Source organism: Prionailurus viverrinus, chromosome D2 (assembly GCF_022837055.1).
Source record: "Prionailurus viverrinus isolate Anna chromosome D2, UM_Priviv_1.0, whole genome shotgun sequence".
Lineage (NCBI taxonomy): Eukaryota > Metazoa > Chordata > Mammalia > Carnivora > Felidae > Prionailurus > Prionailurus viverrinus.
Genome location: NC_062571.1, coordinates 52,192,397 through 52,212,285, shown reverse-complemented (window position 1 = coordinate 52,212,285; position 19,889 = coordinate 52,192,397). Strand labels below are relative to the sequence as shown.

Here is a 19,889-nt window from a genome sequence, read left to right as displayed (position 1 = left end):
CTTTTGACAGTTCCTTTCGAAGGGTTATTTCGATTGGATGAAGCTAACAAAATAAACTGTTCTAAAGTGTGCGTGTGTGTGCAGGCCTCAAGTATTACTTGGGGACAGCCCACCGTCTCAAAACTAAGCAGCTCGAGAACCTCTAGAGAAGATTTATGATCTCAGACACTCAAAACTGTCATAAAATTTGCCACAGCAGTAATTATCGGAGGCTGCGGTCTACAACCACTAATATTAAGGATGACAGGCAACAAGAAATTATGCAATCAGAATTTTAATAACAAAGATACTATTTTTAACATGGTCAAATATACTCGGCTAAGTCCAGATTTTAAAAAACAAAAGAATCTAGCCCAACGGTACAACCATACAGCTTTATACAGAACATTCCATAGATCAACAGAAAATACATTTGAGCACAAAAATAAAAATATTTAAAGAGAATCTCTAAGCAGCATTTTATTTCTGCAAAACAGACATATATCTTGTACTGATTAAATATCTACAAGTGCTTTTCCTTTACAAAAATACATATATTCTTAATAGACGAAGTCATTAACAATGACCTGGTAATCTTTCACTTCAATTTGAATGATTTATAAGCTAAATCTTACAACCACAAAAAGGTTTTTATTTGTATTAAGATGTTACCACTTTTGACAAAAAAAGCTTAAAATATTTTATATTTCAAAGGAAAATTAGCAACATAACTATACAGTATATCCTGTGACGGTCTTGTCTGACGGGAGGGCTACTCTACCAAACTCTGGTGCTTGCTGTTGTCGCCAAGTACAGGAACGCAGCCGAAGGCTGGCGCTCTCCCACAAGCTCTCGTCGTGGGCCACAGCTTCGTAAGGACACTTAGGCCCCCATCCCCATTCTAAAAAATACAGCAAAATAAAACCGACCCCCCAAAATGTGAGGCTGATCCCATTACATTTCTAACGTGTAGAACTTCTGCTCCAGTGGACTGAGGTGCAGTCTAGGGACAGATGATCTGTTTACTGTCTGTACAATGTGCCCAGAAATATTTAATCTTCGTCTGTACTAGATTAGTTTCTTATTCCATGAAGCTCTGAAAGATGGAAGAAAACTAGACCCAGTATTTTAACAGATCTTTCATTTGATTCTATATTTAAAGACAATTAAAATTAAAAGGCATTTCTGAATAATGTCTCAGTACTGAATCCTAGAAAAAGGGGCACAATGAGTATACATATTTGAATGAGCATTTAAAATAAATTATTTTAAAGTTTCATAACTTTCTGAAAAGGAAGTGCTGAAGCATTTTAATTCTGTTTGCAAATACAGTTTAAGGATAGTGAGTAAATATACCATCTGTGAAGACTCTTCCCTAGGAAGAGAATCATTTTAAATTATTGGGAAAATACCTCTGTTTTAGGAAAAAGAAAACCATGAAAACCCTGTAATGCAGAAGTACATTTTAATGACCTTTCAATCTGAAGTTTTTCCATCAAAAATACTACAGACCTAGGTACGCCAAGTGAATCCAGAACTGGATGGTGTTTTTGTGCTTTCGAAGGGTTTCTGCATCTCTAGTATATATCATCTTTTTTGACTTTTCCATAGACCAGATCTGGCGGGCATGTTACGTTCCTTACTGTAAGGATCTATGTCTTACAGTATTAATAGCGTTTTCACGTTTTTGTTTCTAATCCAAAAGATTAAAGTTATAGCAAACGGATTCATTTTTGCAATTCCTACAACCAACATCTTACTGGTATAAAGCTTAGCCGGAGGGAAGATTCCTTACGATAAACCAGAGTATGTGGCAGACTACATCCAAGGAGGTTGACCCAGTGGCCTATCAGGCTGCATCATGTGAGTTTGACCTTCAAGGTGGCCACAGCATAAGCTCCCAGGGAGAACGGCGGATGGGCAGTGCCTAACTTGATGTATATGTTCTTGATCTGGGACTTATTTTGCCAAATATGGCTGTATGGCTACATTCTAATCACAATAAGGTAATCACTAAGAAAGAAGACAAAGAGTTGCTTTTTAAGAAAAAAAAAAATCAGCCTTTATGAAAACTTTGCTTTTGAATACAAAAAAAAAAAAAAACCCCACTTACGTAAGTCCAATAGAATGTACTATTTCTTATACAAGTAAGCATGTCAGCACTTTTACCAAAGTCTGTCTGTAATGAAATTTCTCTTTTTACTAAGAACCCAGGAACCAAATAAGCATAAATTTCGTTTATATGGACTCTAATGAAGTGAATTAAAGAGCTTCTCAAATTAAACTTTAAAATCTCAATTTCAATATTCTCTTCAAAGGATGTATTTCTCCCACTTGAATCCAAAGGGGGAGCTAACTGTGGTGCTTTATCTCTTTCTCACCTTTGAGGATTTCCTAAGATCTGTCAGATGGTGCTGGAAAAACAAGGGCCATTATTGGAGAGGAAGTGTGCTCTGATTATTGCAAGAAAAACCTACATTTGATTGATCTCACCACAAAAATCAGTTTAAAGCCTTTCTTTGGTGATATTGTAGCAGTTAAGGTTACTTAAGGTTATTGCCTAACTATATAAAATTAAATTGCAACCTAAAAAATTCCACCCTCCAAACTGTTAAAACTGTCTCTCTAGCATGATTGTTAATCAACAGTAGAATGTCTTTGGTGATCTCTACTTCTTATGAAAATCTTTCAAAAAGAGATTACTCTCACTTATGAGTGCCTATTTGGATATAAAACCATTCATAAGAGACAGGTACAGAGAACTCAAAAGTTATGCAGCAAATCTAAACAGAAATGCACTTTTAGCAAAAGAGGCACTTTCTCTTAAATATTTCACTAAAGCTAAAGAGTTGACAATATTATATAACACACTTTTCCCCCTTCAAGAATCACTTAAATTTGGATTTCGTTTTAGTGTATAATGTAGTTGAGTATGGGACAGATTTTTCAATGGATAAATAATACATTTTTCTAAAAGTAGTTAAAAGACCTTACCCAAAGTACCCGCACCCCAGACTGAATGACCTTATCTTACCTCATCAGTGAGCCTTTTAGTTTATTTTTTATACCTCTTAAAAGTATTCCATTCATCTAGAGAAAAGGCCATATTCTGATTTTTCTGTTAACTGATGTGATTACTTCAGTTAAAGTGGTATGCATGAACCACAGTCCTTCTTTATATCCAAGCTTCCTTGGCCCTCTTATATCTCTGACATCCTAGGGCAGAGAAAAGCGATTACAAAGTCCTTTATGGAAGGTAAAGTTCTTTCGGTTTCTTGCTTAAGAGACAACAGATTTAAACAAATTTAATGGAGTTTTGTTCTCCAGTTTTGCAGATTCAGAGGATTATTCCTACAGTTTACTTATATAAGAGCTTTATTAGCACCCTAAGTTTATAAAACTAACTGCAAAAGTCACCTGTATATGTTTCTTGTATCTGGTTTCTTGCAAATTCCTTAAGCTGACTTAGGGGATAATTAGTGTATTGCTCAGACATGAAAGCAGTCCCATACTTAGGAAATTATAGCTGAATATACCACAAGAGGTGGGTTGAAGAAGTCTACAGTTCTGAATAGTAATGCTGTATCACTCAGGACGGTCCTAAACTGTACGTTTCCCTAAATGCCAACTGATGCCCTGCTTCCCTTATGGTTTCCTTTCACATGTTTTGGCACATATTCCACTGCATTTCCATAAAAATGTTAACATGTGAACAGTGAATAAAGGAATTTTACATAAAACGATTCTCAATTCCATAATTGCTTCCTACATATTTCCTTGGAAAACAGTAAAATGACATGTGATGAGGCGGCAACAGACCCAACTTAAAGAGCTCATGTGTCTAAAACTCACTGAAGGCTCTAAGTTTTGGCTGGGGACCCCAAAACACACAGGTCTCATTTGCGGTTTTATTTTAAAATGCACTCTCAATTCATTTTGAGTTAGTTAACTTCCATATGTAAAACACTATTTTAATCACTGACCTAGATGTGACAAATTTATAATATTAGAATTTCCTAGGGATGTCAGGGAATCGGATTTCACAGCACAGCAAAATAATTTCTGTAGCTAGAGAGTAGATGCTGTTTTTGGTTGAGTGTAATGGTCTGTTCTAACCATCTTGAAAGAGTTCACAATAATCTGCCTTTTAAATTCTGCTTCTGAGTCCCTCCAGGCACAAACAGAATCTAACAGAATGAAATTAAGAAAGCACTGCCATAACCTTTTTCACAAAAGTCCAAACAATAACGACAGAAAACTCTGATAGAGGCTTCCTGACTTGAAACAATGACACATGAAAAGGTAATTTAGGAAGTTTCAGCCTTTTATAGTGTGAAATGCATCAAGATTTAGCTGTATTTTGTATGTGTTTTTTAGAGTTGTACAATGTTTTATTCCTAAGAAGCATTTTGAGATTCAGAAGGCATTAATCCGTGATACATTTTACTGGAAAATGTAGCACGTCTACAATGTATACAGTATAAAAACTATGTGTGTAACACACAGATTGTGCTCGTGTCAGATTTCTAAAACAGTTTTTCCTAGCTTTCAAGACTTTTACTAAGTTTCGGAGGTTAACTTGTTTATTTTGAGGCAATTAACAAAACTTAATTTCCAAATAAGTTTTTTTGAAAACAACTGTCGATTTAAAGGTTTAAAACGAAGTTCTTCACATAATTTCAGGTAATGAGACTTTCTCTGACTTGCAGACTAATCTCAAAATGAATGGAAGACTTAACAAAACTGCAAAATCAAGGACATTATCCCAGCTCTGACCTTAAAGGGTTTATGTATAAAACAAGAATCCCATTTCCCCCTGCTGACTACAGGATCTAAAATGGAATCTCCTCAAATCATTAATTTGGGTTAGCATGTTCACCTACTACACTGCAGTTACTCTATTAGACGCATGTGGCTTGGAGCTGCGATAGGTAACAGTTTTAATTTATAATTGCCTTGAGACTTCTAAAATCCATAAAATAGCTAATGTTATCTGCTCTAAAAATCCTAATATTTAAAATCATCATAACCCTCTGCATGCCACAATGACACACACCTAAGGCCAACTTAAAAAGAGAGACATTCTACTCATTAAATGAGAGCCACAATAGAATGACGCATACATAGAACGGGCTACACAGTGATGTTTCACGAAGCAGCACCTGCTCGTCATAAGGCATTACGAAAGACTGACCTTGCTGATGCAGTAATTTTGTTAGAAGTAAGTGTGGCCAGCTGTCGACCTTTCCAATGGTTCTGAATCGGACTTCAGTAGTCCACCCGGTCACACACACTTTCAATCTGGAGGGCTAGCATGCCTCCTTGTGCAATGGTAGGTAGACCACACAGCTGGAGGACTTAACATGTCTACAACTATAATGTGCTCTAATGACGAGAATAATTGGAATTCTTCCCCCAAAGTCTTGCACACTCAAAAGTGAACTATTTCACACAGAAAAAGCTTAGAACAGGACCGTGGCTCAAAAACCACTCTTCTAAATACTTTCCCATACAAAATAACTTCAAGATATAAGAATTATTTCTTGTACAGTACTCTATTTAAACAAAAATTAATAAAATATTAAGTATGTGAAAACTGCAACACCACACAGATTGAGTCATATTACTAGTGTAATCAAACGTTAGAACGGTCTTGGAACAGGCAAGCAAAATATCCGGGAGGCTGAATCGTGGCTGCACCCGTAGCTGATTGCCACCACGACTTGTACACTGAGACAGCACAAATACCGTATGCGGATGATTCAGTAGCAGAATGGCACTTGGTTCACTCTTAATAGAAACAACATAAATGCAACTGACAATTTAGAGACAGACAATGGCCTTATTTGCATGCTGAAAATCTGGTTGTGTCCCTCTCGTCCACACACCGTTCCCTGTGCGATCTGCTGATGAGTAAACAAAGAGTGCAGGAGTCATCTCCGCGGGATCTAGGCCCCTTGGTCTAACCGAAATCAATTCTTGGTCGATACTGCAATACCATGGGGTAGGACTATAAAATAAAAACATGATGATGAATAAGACTGTGTTTATATGAAAAATGAAAACAATATAGATTACATACAAAAGGCTTTAAGAATGCAGGATTATTATTTACAATATTTCCTAGTACTACTAGTGATTATGACAATTAAAGACTAGTTACCATTAAAATGCTTTATTTTTAAATTACCATTATTTTTCTAGAATCAGGCAAGTTTTCTCTGATATGTAACAAAGGTCAAGTTCAAAGGCTCACGAGGTCACGCTGGCTGGGTATTTGCACGAAAGTAATAGGGAGGACTGAAGGCTCTGTGCCCTGCCTGAAGGTGTTCGTTCAATCATGTACCTCGTGGGGCTGCATTCCACCCAAGCTGCTGTTTGTGAGGGCCCGCTGAGTCACAAGTTAACAGAGACCTCTTGCTATGAAAACTGGGGTAGTTTTCACAAATCACATTTGTTTTTGGTAAATTTGACACTTTTTTTTTTAGCATTGAAACTTTAATGGTCCTTTAAAAACTGAAAAACAAGTAGCGAATTGTTACATGGAACATTCAGGTTGCTACCTCCTTTCAATAGTCAGTTGATACTATTATATATTCTGGGTGGACGCACAACTGAAAGGTACGGACTGTTCTTCATTGCTGTGACTACAGACAAGGTATCCCTACATCAACAGACTAGAGAGGAAACTACTTCCTGGGCATAAAAGGCATAGGCCACATTGCCACTTCAGTATCTGTTTTCACCTGCTATTGTACCTTTTCATACAGAACCTAACATCACAAAGTCTGGTCTGGAGAACCACTGGTTTTCCCTTCCCAAAAGCTTCAGATTCCCCCTTTTAAGTGAAATTTCATTGAGAAGCTCCTTTTATGAAACCAAGAAAGTGCTGAGACTGTCATTGATGGTTCCCCTTCATCTCAGTGTAAGTGGACACAAAAATCCAGGCCACGAAATTGTGTACTCTTTCATACAGGTGAAAGGGGTGGGCGGAGGCTCTATAATCCTAAAAAGGACTATTTCTGCCCGTATAGCTAGGTTCTATCCTGAGAAAACTCCTCATTGGTCTTTAGCCATTCAGCTCAGGATGGGACTGGAGGTGGGAATGGAAATTTCTAGGTTTTGCTCTTCCCAGCTGAGGACGTAGGGGGATGCCACCACCAGTTCTGAGGGCTGGAGTAAAAGTCACAGTGTCTCAAGATTTCCACGGTCTTAAATCTATTTTGGTTTATATTTTGTTTACTTGGTTTTATTTAAACTTTGTTCCCTCTGAATGACAATATCTGGGAGAAACAGGAATGTGCATTTTAGAAAACTCCCTGGGTCTTGTGAAACTGAGCCAGCTGTGGAGACTGCTACCCAGACTCCCTACACTCTGCAGTAGGGTAGGATCTACTTCCTGTTCTGGCCCAGCCCACGGCTTGCCCTCCCTCCGCCACAACAACCTTCCTAGCTTTGTTCTTCATCCCGGACTCTGTGGAGTCTGCACGCTTTCTGCAAATGATTAAGGCACTCACTCTAGAATTCCTTCATAATATATAGAAGAATCCATCAGCAGTTCTACTGGGATGAAGGCAGAGAGGGAAGTAAAATGGCTTGTCGGTGGTCAGGATTTTCTGGTTTTGGTTGAAAATGGTTTGCTTTCTCCAAGTAACCACTTGTGTTTGTTCTATGATGACAGCTGAAGTTTAATCTTACTGAAGTGTTTTACAATGCTGGGAACCACTAAGATCTACTTTAAGTTCTATTTGTATTTCAGTTTGCTTTCTGAAGTAAAACAGCGCCGTGCTTAGTATCAGGGAATGTGGCGCACCACCCCACAGTGTTGAGCGACTGCCCCAAATGGGCCTACTTGGAGAGTTGCTAGTCGTCAGTCTCATCATGTGCTAAAATAAAAGATACTCCCACAGTATCCATTTCAAATGTGATAACTTTGGAAAGTGATAAATCACATCGACCTTGACTGATGTACTGCTTTTCGTAAAAAATCTTTATCATAAAAGTGAATGTGGTTTCATGATAGATTTGGAAAATACAGAAAAGCACCAAGAAAAAAGGAAACTCACTTAAATACCACCATCCAAAGATAACTACCATAATTATTTTAGTGTCTATCCTTCTGGTCTTTCTGTCTGTATACATATTTTTTTTTTTCAAGACTGTAATCAAGCTACACATATTGTTTGGTAAATCATTTTGTCCGTGTAAAATTTTAATTTCCATTTAAAAATTCCATAACTTATTTTGACACCATTTAATATCCTTGATCATTTTTAAAGGAAGAACATAACAGCTTTGTAGAAAAGAATCATAAGTTACCAAAAAATTTCCTTTTGCTGTATATTTTAGTTAATTCCTTTTTTTTTTTTAATTTTGTAATGTTTATTTGAGAGAGAGAGACAGAGTGCAAATAGGGGAGGGGCAGAGAGACAGGGAGACACAGAATCTGAAGCAGGTTCCAGGCTCTGAGCTGTCAGCACAGAGCCTGAAGTGGGGCTCGAACTCACAAGCTGTGAGATCATGACCTGAGCCGAAGTCAGATGCCCAACTGACTGAGCCACCCAGGTGCCCTCCCCCCCTCCCTTTTTTTTTTTTTTTTGTGATTATAGATTAATCCTGCCCCAAGGATCAGGGCTGGTTCCTAGAGTGGAACTGCTGGTTCAAACAGCATAAATACCGTCACCCTGAACTTCAGGGAAGTTATTCTATCTTTACGTTTCCAAAAGAAATATAAATGCTCATTCTTCACTGGTCTCATCAATAATGAGTACTATCTTTTCTTCCCTCTTAATATGGCAATTTAATAAGCATAAAATAGTATTTTATTTCTTCTAAAGAAATTAACCATTTTTGAATGCTGATTAGCCAGTTTTGTTTCCTTCTTTTGTGACTTTCCTAAGCAGGTCTTTGTTCATTTTTCTGTGATAAGTTGAACTCTGTCTTACAGATTTGCATGAATTCTTTCATGTATTAAGGCCATTAAACCTCTCTGCGTATACTGCAAATATTTCCTTAGTTATGATATTTTTGCCATGTACTTTTCAATATTAACAGTCAACTTGCTTTGTCTTTTTTTCCTTTTGTATGTACAGTGAAAAAGGCCATCCCCACTCTGAAATTATTCAACTGTATTTCTTCTTGATCTTTGATGGTATCTATTTTAATATTTACCACTTTAAGCCATGAGAATCTCCTATAATGTGAGGTATGAACTGAATCTCCATCACCACCACGAAGTCTCAGTAAAATTTATTGAAAACTAACCCTACTAGATCACAGCCTCCCCCCAAAATCTATACTCTGAGTTCACCGATTAGCCCTGCCGACTGCCAAATACTGTCTCCGGTCCAGCCCTGCTGGCCTCCTTGCAACCCTCAAACAACCAGCTATGACCACTTCTCCAGATCTTTCCACTGTGTTCCCTTGGCCTGAAGCATCCGATCCCAGATACACACATAGCTATTTCTCTCACTTGCTTTTGATCAAGAAACTCCACCTCAAAGAAGTCTTCCTTTGGCTATCTTATCTAAAATATTCTACTTCCCTACTTTAATTTTTCTTCTAACACTACAAATCTGACTCATTTATTTTTCATCTGTTACCGTCATTAGAGTGTAAGCTCTGTGAGGAAGTTGTTCATTTTTACTTGTGTCCTAAAAGAGTACTTGGGCCTAAAAGAGTACCCAGTGCATAGTTAAGTGTTCAGTAGGTATTTGCTAAATAAATCTTTTTTCTTCCAATAACGTGAAATACTCTCTTTACAGATTCATACAATACTAGAGTCTGTCCCTGAGCCCTGAGCTATTCTTTTGACTCATAGGTCTGTGTTTAATTCAGTGCCCTATTTTAATTACTTCAGCTTACAAATGCATTTTAGGATGTGGCGGTGCACATGCCCCCTGATTACCCACCAAAAACTGTGACGGACCAGAAGCACTGGCTCGTACTTCCTGATGAACTTTAGAATGACTGATTCTGTTAAGTTAAACAAGAATCTGGTAAAAAGTGTGTCTGGAACTATATCAAACTTGATAATTTAATTATGGGGAGAAATGACATCTCTGTAATATTTAATTTACTATTTAAATTTCTTGTGTGTGAAGTGGCATTTTGGTTATTTATGAGGAAGTCTTTGATCTTAGGAAGTATATGCTGAAATATTTGGTAGTCAACTGTCATGATACTTGCAATTTACTTTCAAATAGTTGCACAAAGAAACAATAGACAGAATGATAAAGAGATTAATAAGATAAGGAGAAGGGAAGAGAAGGAAAGAGGGAGCATAAAATGTAGCAAAATGTTAACTGGTAAAATCTAAGCACAAGTAAAGGATATTCCTTTGTATTATTTCAATTGTTTTGTTTTTTGGAAAACTTAAAATAAGCTGGTAGGAAAAACTGGGACTTAGTGAATTTTATCAAATGCCTTTTCAGTATCTACTGATGGTTTTTACTTGACTCTGTGTGTGTGTATATATATAAAATGTTTATATTACATAATATATATTACTTCCTTCCTCCCAATATTAAGCCATTCTTCCATTTCTGATAAAAATACTATTTAGTCTTGGTTTATTATTCTTTTAGTATATTACTTATCATCTTTGTATTTGTATTCAAAATGAGATTGATACTGGTTTTCTAGTTGGGTTTTCTGTCAGTTTTTGGTATCATGATTATGTTACTTTTGTAAAATAAATTTGAAAAGAATTCCATCTTTTTCAATAATTTAAAACAGTTTACAATGGGAATGATCTATTGCTTGAAAATTTGAGAGAGCATGACCATCAAGCTATTTAGGCATCCTTTGAGGAAGTAATTTTTGAATAATTATTTTCTTTCATGGCTTACAGATTTAAATTTTCTTTCTTCGTGGGTGAATTTTAGTCCACTGGTATTTTCCTAGAAAACTGTCCATTTGGTGGAATTTAAAAATTTTTTTAATTTAAAAATGAAATAGTGTAAAGAGTATATACATAATATTTTCTTGAAATAAAAAAGTGATAACTTTTCCCTTGAAAACTTGTAGCTGAATTTTGGCTAAAGGTGCATCCTGTTAATCACAAGTTCAACTCTGCGACAGGACCATATACTCCATAATGAAGTGTTGAAGGAAGAAAAGGGAATTTGTAAGGATTTTGAAAAATCCGATCTTATTCCGGTTCTTCTCTGATACTTTAGATGGGAGTTTAAGAACATCTTTATTTCTAAGGAACAGACATCAGTGCCAAGAGTGAAAGCATAAAACCACACATGTAGGAGTTACGGTTAAAGGCAGAAGCATCACTACAACTCATCATCCCAATATAAGATGTACTTTTATTAGATAACTGGGATGTGCATCTGAGGAGAGTCTTTGTCAGTGCGTTTTAAAACTTGTCCACTATCATCTGTAGTAAGTGACCCGAGCAAGCTCACAGTTACATGTGGCTGTTGCCGCTGCTGAGCCTCACCTAACCCGGCGTTGCATCTTTCGCTTGTAGGGGACTGATTAAAACACAAAAAACAAACAAACAAAAACTTCCACAAAGAAGTGTTAAGTATGGAGCAGAGATCCAATATGGAGCAGAGATTTCTCAAGGGCTGAAACTAGTAATTATTGAAAATTTCTGACTCCTAAATAATGGCCTTAACATTTATAATTTCATTTTTTAGTTCTGTGAAATTAAACAGATAATACAAGATGACTAAAATAATGGGAAATCTGGGGACGTAAATTGAAAAATGACGTTTTGTAGCTCAAATAAATATTAGTTTGGCAAAGTGACATGTCTTAGAAACTTGAATTTGGGATGAGAGCGATCACCATCTTGGCGGGCATCGTCAGGGTCATATGTACAGTCGTGAGTGCCTCTTACCTGATACAAAGGGCCATCCTGAGAGCAGACTTGCGAAGCTGAGCAGTTCAGACACCGAAACTGCGGAGGAGATGAACTCATCAGATAAGAGGCATCCACAACTGGATACATATTTAAAACTGATTATTTAAACTATCTTAACGTCAAACATGAGTCAACATGATTAGTTTAAGTAAACACTTTCCAAAATATGGTAGTTGTTTTTGGAAAAAAAAAAAAAAGATTTTAAGAACTTAGTGGCTGGTAAAACGTAGCTTGAAACAACTTTAGTATCTAAAATATCAGTTTTGTTACTATTCTGCAAATATTTACCAAAATGGTGGCTATCCTTTCCATTTCCTCTTCAAATAATGATTTCTGGGAAAACCCTCACATCTTCAGTTCAGGAGGGGTATTCTCTTTCTTCCACCCCTTCCTGTGATTGATCTCGCTTAGCTCTCCTTTCCACTACCCGTGAAAAGAACACTGCTTAAGGACCTCAGGAACTCTGAAAGGGGCATGAGGCTTGCCCCAACCTGTAAGAGGTCCATTTTACGTATTAGGCTAGGCTCTTCATGTTGCTCAGATGAGGTGTTTAGTCTCTGTCTCTATTTTAATAGCATGAGATTGTGAGCTCCTTGAGCGGCACACAGCAGCTTCTTACAGAAGGTTTTGTGAGTAAATCAATGAATGAACACATCTTAAAACTACTGAGTGGATTCATTTGTAAACCTGCTAAGTTCTAACAGTTTAACCATTCATATTTAAAGAAAGAAATCATTCCCAAATCTTGATTTTTCAATACTGGGTTAAATACTTATTAAACGTAAACATTATAATTGAGATTATATACTTTAAACTTATGTATATATGAGTTCAACATTGTATGCCTCTTCAAAATGGGGAAAAATGCATAAAAAACATGTGAGGTGTAAATTAACCAGGATAAATCTAGCCAAAGCAAGCCACCTTTTTGAAAGAATATTAAAGTAAGCAATGATTAAAACAAATGTATTGGTGGCCTTTTAAATAAAATGTTAGAAATTATCCATTTCCTCAAAAGACTAGCAATTTTTTCCAGAAGTGAGTTCTTGACTTTGTGTCCAGGGTTCACCAACATGCTGTAAGGATATGCCCTGGCAACCTTCCCTTTTCACTCTGGAGTCCCCATGCTCTGGCCTATCAGACCTTGCACGTCCTCAACTGTGCCGAGTCCCAAACAGCATTTAAGGGAAGAGTTCAGGTAAAAAGAGGCTATTTCACTAGAGTGATGATTATTTTTTCCTATTAATCTCTTTTGGTACCAGCCACGAAGGATGTTTGTTTTTCCTAAAAGTGCTTAATAATGCAAATAACGCAAAGTAAGACAAATGTGGTACAGTAACTGTAGGTACGTCCTGGCAGGGGCTTGCTACAAGACCTAAAATCAACCAGGATCATCTGGGAAAGATGGGCTGTACTGAGGCTTAGTATTCAACCTACCCAAGAAAAGGAGAGCAGGAAGAACACGAGCTCATGACGAAAGCTGAGGCCGAATGGGAAGATAGGAATAGTAAGTAAGCTCTCAGGGATGAGAGGAGGTACTAGAGAGAGTTACAATAATGGTAAAATGTAAGATACATAAGCTATTCGTAAACTTACTAACATTTATTATGTCAGGCATTCTGCCACGTACTTTATTACATAGTATTTCATTCTTACTAAGACATTTCGAGACAAGTATTGTTACTCAAATTTTAGGGATCAAAAAATTGAGTCAAAACTAGGAAGCAGAACACAACTGGGAGGAAATGGCTACAACACATATGACCAGAGATTCATTTCTAGAATTCATAAGGAGCTCTTAGAAGTTAGTAAGGAAAAGACAAACACCACAATAGAAAAACAACAAGGCAACTGATATGAAAAGAAACTTCACAGAAAAAATACATAATTGATAATACGCTGTGTTGGTGAGGGTGTCAGAAAATGGGCACTCTCGTGTATTACTGGTAGAATTATACACTGCTAAAATCTTTTAAGAGGATAGTTATTATCTACCAAAAAGTTAAATATGCATACTCTTGTAAATCCCACACCTGGAATCTAACCAATGAATATGCTTGCACATGTGTAAAAAGATCTATGTACTGGAGTAACTATTGCTTGTAATGTTAAAAAAAACCTTGAAAAAGTCTAAATTTCCACCAAAGGAGTGTGTTAATCAGATTATGCTACAGACACACAAATGGAATACTATCAAATGTGGTATAAAGAATTGTATCAAAGTTTGTTGATTCTCCATAAGACACATCATCAAATGATAAAAAAAAGTTGCAGAAGAGTACATATGAGTCCGTTTATGTTTCAGAACTGTGATGAACCCTGGATATTATAACAGGATCATGTATTATTGGTGATTAGTCTAGATAACTAAGTCCCTTCTAGATTGAGATCAGATTCTGTGATTCTATACCCTCAATTTACAGATTTGGAAGCCACAGGCAAGCCAGTGGTCATGGATCATGTTTCCTAAAGTTCTATTACTCAAAGGATGGTCCAAAGATCGGATGCACTGGCATTCCCTGGGAGCTTGTTACAAATGCAGAATTTTGGGCCCCACCCCAGACCTACTGAGTCAGAATCTGTATTTTACCAAGATCCCCACATGATTTCTATTCACATTAAAGTTTGAGAAGCACTGGCTTTTAAAAAAGGTACATTTTCTCCCATTCATAAGCAAAAGATGAAACACCAATCCTGAGTATAACATCTTCAGGCGGCAGTATCGTTATGAACTGAAAAATCTCTTAAGGATTTGCTAAGTGCAACCAGATGTTTGATTCCTAATGATAAAAACCTTTTAAAAATGCATCACACTGAAGAATTCAGAAAGTGCTAGGACTTGAGAAAACAGACCGAGTCTGAAGGGGAGCTGCCCCAGGAGGAAGAAGCGGCACCGAGGCCCTGTGGCACCGGAGGTGCGCTGCAGCCCTGGAGAAGCGGAGGCAAAGCTGGCTTCTCTGAGATTCTTCCTGGGAGTCTAGATGTAGGTCTAAAGTCAGGAGGTGACTGGAGTATGACTGGCCTTGCCTGAGGCAGAAGAGCCAGGGGGCAGGGCAGCATCCCGTGTGAAAAGGGAAGACAGCCACAGGGTTTACTCAGAGACCCAGGAGAACATAGCACCTATGAGAAACACCCCACGGCACCGAAGAGAAGAAAACAGTTGCCAAGATGCCAATTCTAGCCAAGTCAATCTAAAAATTTATTCCAATGCCAATCACAGTCCCATTCTAGAGCTCACCTGAAAAAACAAATGGGTAAAGCGAGCCAACACAATTTTTAAAAGGGTAATAAGGAGCAACCTAGGATAGAAGCAACCTATTTGCCTTATAAATTAGTCTGAACTTCATTCAAACTTATCCCAAAGAAAATGGACAACTTAGGGGCTTTAAATTAGGGGTGGTATGTGATCAGATTTTTATAAAAGCTATATATGATGTGTAATGCGGTGCAGGGATAAGACCCACTCAGAAGAACAAAACAATGTCCAGGAACACAATGTACATACCTGTGTGTGTACAAACGTGTACAGGTAACATCTGCATAGATAACGCTGACAGCTCAAAACACGGAGATAAAGTATGGATTATTCAATGAATGATATTTTTGGCAAAAAAATCTTAGAATAATTTAGTCTTAGTCTTGGTTTATTTTTTTTAATAGAAAATTTTTAAATGTTTGAGAGAGCGAGAGAGCACGTGTGAGCTGGGGAGGGGAAGAAAGAGAGGGGGGAGAGACAGAATCCCAAGCGGGCTTTAGGCTATCGGCACAGAGTCCGACACAGGGCTCCATCTTGTGAACCATGAGACCATGACCTGAGCCAAAACCAAGAGTCGGTTGCTTAACCCACTGAGTCACCCAGGAGCCTGAGTCTTAGCCTAGTGGTAGGTATGTGTGTGTAAGGAAATAAATCCCAGGTAGATCAAAATGTTGACCGTAAAAAAGTACCAGAGACAAGTAAAAGAATCACAAGGTAGGAAATCAGCTGACCCCAGCAGGAGGCACAGCCAGGGAGCAAAAGCAGTAGATAAGGTGAACTTTTCAGACCGACATCCTGGCATCCCGCTGGCAGTGGAGGGGCACTGATGGGGACAGAGTGGGGGGCAGAGATGGGGACAGATGTGACTGCAACAAGTACACTAGTAGGGGCTTGATCAAGAAATGACTGTTTTGTTGCTTATTTTTCCATTCACTCCAACTGTCAGAATTCACCAATTATTATTATAACTCCTAATTAATTGGAACATGAGCCAAAATTTAAAATCTGTTTAACAGAAAACAAATGGGAAATGGAGATCCAAATAAATGAGATGATCTTTAGGATATATTTTGCATAACTATTACCTTATAAAAGACAAACTCTGCATTTAATTTATTCTTTGAACAAATATTTTTTTGAGTATTTGTACTAGGCACTGCTCTAGCTACTGGAGACTCAGCAGGGAACAAATAATCATCCCCATCCTCAGATTACATTTTAGTTGGGGGACAGATAATAACATAACTAAGTGGCATAGTGTGTCAGATGGTATGAAAAAAATACTACGGAAAACAGTCAAACCTGAAAACGGATTAGGAGAATGCCAGAATGGGAGTGGTGGCTGTGATATTAAGGAAGGTCAGAGCCCTCACTGAAAAGGTGATATAGAAGCAAAATTCTTTTAAGTGAAGAGGGTAAAGAAAATAGGTGGATACCTAGGGTGGCAGGAGAAAGCCTGGCATGTTAGAGGAAACAGGAGTGAGTGGGGTCAGAATGTGATGAGCCAACGGAAAGTAAAGCATAGGATCAGAGAGATGTCTGGGGAAAATGATGGGGGTCAGTATCTACAGGACCCTGGAAGGACTTCAGTTTTTATCTAAGTGAGATTAGAGGTCACTGGAGAGCTCGGAGCAGAGAAGCGACATATTCTAACTTGTTTTAGGAGGATCACTATGCCGGCCAAAGACAGTATGTGGACCCCAGGTGGAGGCAAGAGTGGAAGCATGGAGCTCAGGCAGGAGATTTTTACAGATGTTCTGGAAAATGGTGACAGTGGCTGGGACCAGAGTGGCAGAGTGGAGGTAGTAAGATATAACTGGATTCTGATGGTGGTGTTCTGATAGCAGAGGTCACAGAATCTGCTAAGGATAGAAGAAAGAAAAAGAAACTAATGAGGACTGACTTCAAGGATTTTGGTGTGAGAAACTGGAAAAATGGGATGACAAATTTTGGAACTATTGAGATTGTGAAGACTGAGGGGCAAACAGGCTTGGAGGAGAGCAAACAAAAAACAGGGCTGTCGTGTTGAAAAAATTAATTGGGCTAATACATTACTTTATCATTGTACTAAATATAAAATGTGGTTAACTTTTCTATCTATTGGTTTCGTTTTTACTGGAATGAAAAATCATAAGGTACCAAACCATTTTTCCAAGCAACTTTTATTAAAATATGCCTTAAACAACCAAGGAATTTAAACTGTCAAACATGTGTAATCAGAAACATAACTGTAGTAAAGACTGATTTAACTGATGGTCTATTAATATCAATTTCTATGCATTAGCTCCTTCACACTTTGACATTAAAATAACTGGCAGTGTGGGCGACTGCTGGGAGGGGGGTCGTGTGAAGGACAAGTGAGTGCTGGCAGAGGTCTTGCAGTGGATGACTTCTTACATCTCTTCAACCCTAAGGCAAACCTATTCATAGTGTCTGAAAATCATTAACACATACTTAAAATGCCCAATGACTTATCAAAGAAAGAAAGCTGCAATTATAGCGTTACGAAATTATATGTACTATCACAATGTCTAGGCCCCAACTGTGCTGGGTAAGAAAGAACTGACTACCTCTGTTTAGCTGCACCTGGGACCTGAAACACTTTGGCTGGAAGGATTCAGTGAGGGTGATGTATGTAGAACCATTTTTTAAAAAACTATAAAATATCCTCGAAAGTCAAGTAGTAATTTACCAAATACAATTAGATTTGGTTTTTAAAAGATGAGGCTTAGAGAGGTCTAATATGTTTTTCTAGGGCACACAACTCTCTGGTGACTGGTCCTCAAACATCATTTCTTCTTCCCGGTCATGAGAATTCCGCCTCAAAAGGAAGATTTTACCCAAGTAGGACTCAGAAAAAAAAAAAAGTCTGACCTTAGAAGTTGGGTGCTTCGTTTATCGTTATATCAAGACATTTCTGAAAAATGTAGCCAATTATCCTATCCATTGAACAGAACACACAAAAATGATTTTTTGAGGTCTGTTTCATTAATGTTCCATAGATGTTTCCAATCCACACAAGTATGTTTTTGAACCACTGGAATATGGCAACCCTCATTATATTCAGATTCTGTATCACTTGTCCTTGACTGAGGTTACATTTCTTTAGTATTCTTTCATAACTCAGGTTTTCACAAAAATATAATAAAGCCTAGTTTATTAGAGAGATTAAAACTACTGAGTTTTGAAGTATGACATATTATACCATAACCACCACAGAGTCTCAATGTCTGAGAGGACCTTGTAGGTCACCTAGCACAACCTTCTAGTCATTCTCAGTGTGTATTCATGTACTCAGATTATGAAGAGAATTTCTGGTAGCATCACCACTACATTCCTCACTGATCTATATCAGTGTCATAATCCCTAGTCCCTCGGATTTCCATAATATCAATGTAATATATAACTCAGGTAAGATATGCTTGAACCTTCTCATTAACCCTAAGCAAAGATACATTTCAAAATATAAAATTCTCCTTTGGGGTTTCTTGGATTTTTCTCAGGTTTCTCCTTTTAAATCATTTCTCCTGTATTGTCTAGGGTCTAACTCACAATAGTCTAATTCTGGCATCAGAAACCACTGCAAACTCACTTACCCGTTGGTCCGATTTTACACTTTCACGAAAAGGAGGTACCTGAAAAAAAGGATTACCTAGATTCTACCCTATCTGTCCCTTCTAGCACAACCAAAAAAAAATAACATCAATTAGACGTACTAATCATGGCAAAACTCAGTCTCCCCACTCAACTCCATATAGTTAGAAATTCCCATATCTTACTGGGGTTTAAAAGCATTTACATGCCATCATCTCTGTCTTGAGGTTAGTAGCGTTCTGAACATATTTAGATGGGACTTTTAACTCACCTTCAATATAACAAAACCATATTTAACACAGACCTTGGTCTTGTACTTGGGACCAATTAGCATGGAGTAGCTGGGTGTAAACAGTAAAAGGAATCAGTTTCTTCTCTTTCCCAAGCTAGTTTTTTGTTTCTAAGTAATACTGTTAAATATGAGTAATAAAATGACATAGAACTAAATATACACATAGGTAAATATAAAAGCAATTTACGTTTTCGCCTCTTAGTCGCCATCTTGTCATGTAGATGAATTCCATAGTGTGATCCTTCCCCATAATTTCACCATTGCACAGCACATCCAACTTTAAAAAGAATACAGATCCATTAACGTAAGTAGTTCGTGTCTTACACTTTTTTCCAAATTTCAAAAAAAGATTCAAATAGTTATAAAAAATAGAGGTATTATCCATTATTTAAAAAGAGCATTGAATATTTTTATTAAAAGCACTGGTCCATTTCATAAGTATTAACAATTCAGATAGAAGTAACATGAAGGACTGCTTGTCTTGTCCCACATACCTGTCACTCAAGTCTATACACATAATTTTGAAATGCAGTGTAAGATTTTTTAGTCCATGTCTCTGTGCACTTACAGGTTTAGACATATTTCCATGATTGTCTCTTACAGAATGAGGAGGAAGTGTGGAGACCTCACAGCACCTGGGGCTTATGAGCTCACCTCTCAGAATCCTTTCACCTTCCCAAGATTTAGAGGACTTGCTTTCCTCTCATTAGTTTGTATTCCAAGAGGGTAAATGAATGAATGTGGATACAAGATTTTTGGGGACGTCAAGGCATATGAGAACTTCTGGTAATTACCTGTAGCTAAAGTCGACAGAACAGTTAGGACCACGCCACAGGCCTGTGTCTTCTAGGGCTCTCTGGCCTGTTTTGCTTGGTTGGTAACTTGCA

General features: G+C 37.5%; 1 protein-coding gene across 4 annotated transcripts in view; it reads right to left on the bottom strand.

The window, feature by feature from the left end:
* Positions 1-258: 258 nt before the first annotated feature.
* The window catches only part of PCGF5 (polycomb group ring finger 5), a 71,402-nt gene continuing 51,771 nt past the window's right edge, over positions 259-19,889 (bottom strand). Inside the window, exons 8-11 of one of the 4 annotated variants that reach the window (XR_007145336.1) lie at positions 19,190-19,279; positions 11,837-11,896; positions 5,868-5,989; positions 259-3,195 (exon numbers count right to left, since the gene is read on the bottom strand). Coding sequence is in view for 3 of the 4 variants with exons in the window: in XM_047825236.1 (XP_047681192.1) it covers positions 11,301-11,465; positions 11,837-11,896; positions 19,190-19,279 (315 nt within the window). In the remaining variant the exon portion in view is untranslated. Of the gene's footprint in view, positions 5,990-11,285; positions 11,466-11,836; positions 11,897-19,189; positions 19,280-19,889 lie in introns of those variants that run through there. The other 3 variants (XM_047825237.1, XM_047825236.1, XM_047825238.1) reach the window with 3 other exon arrangements.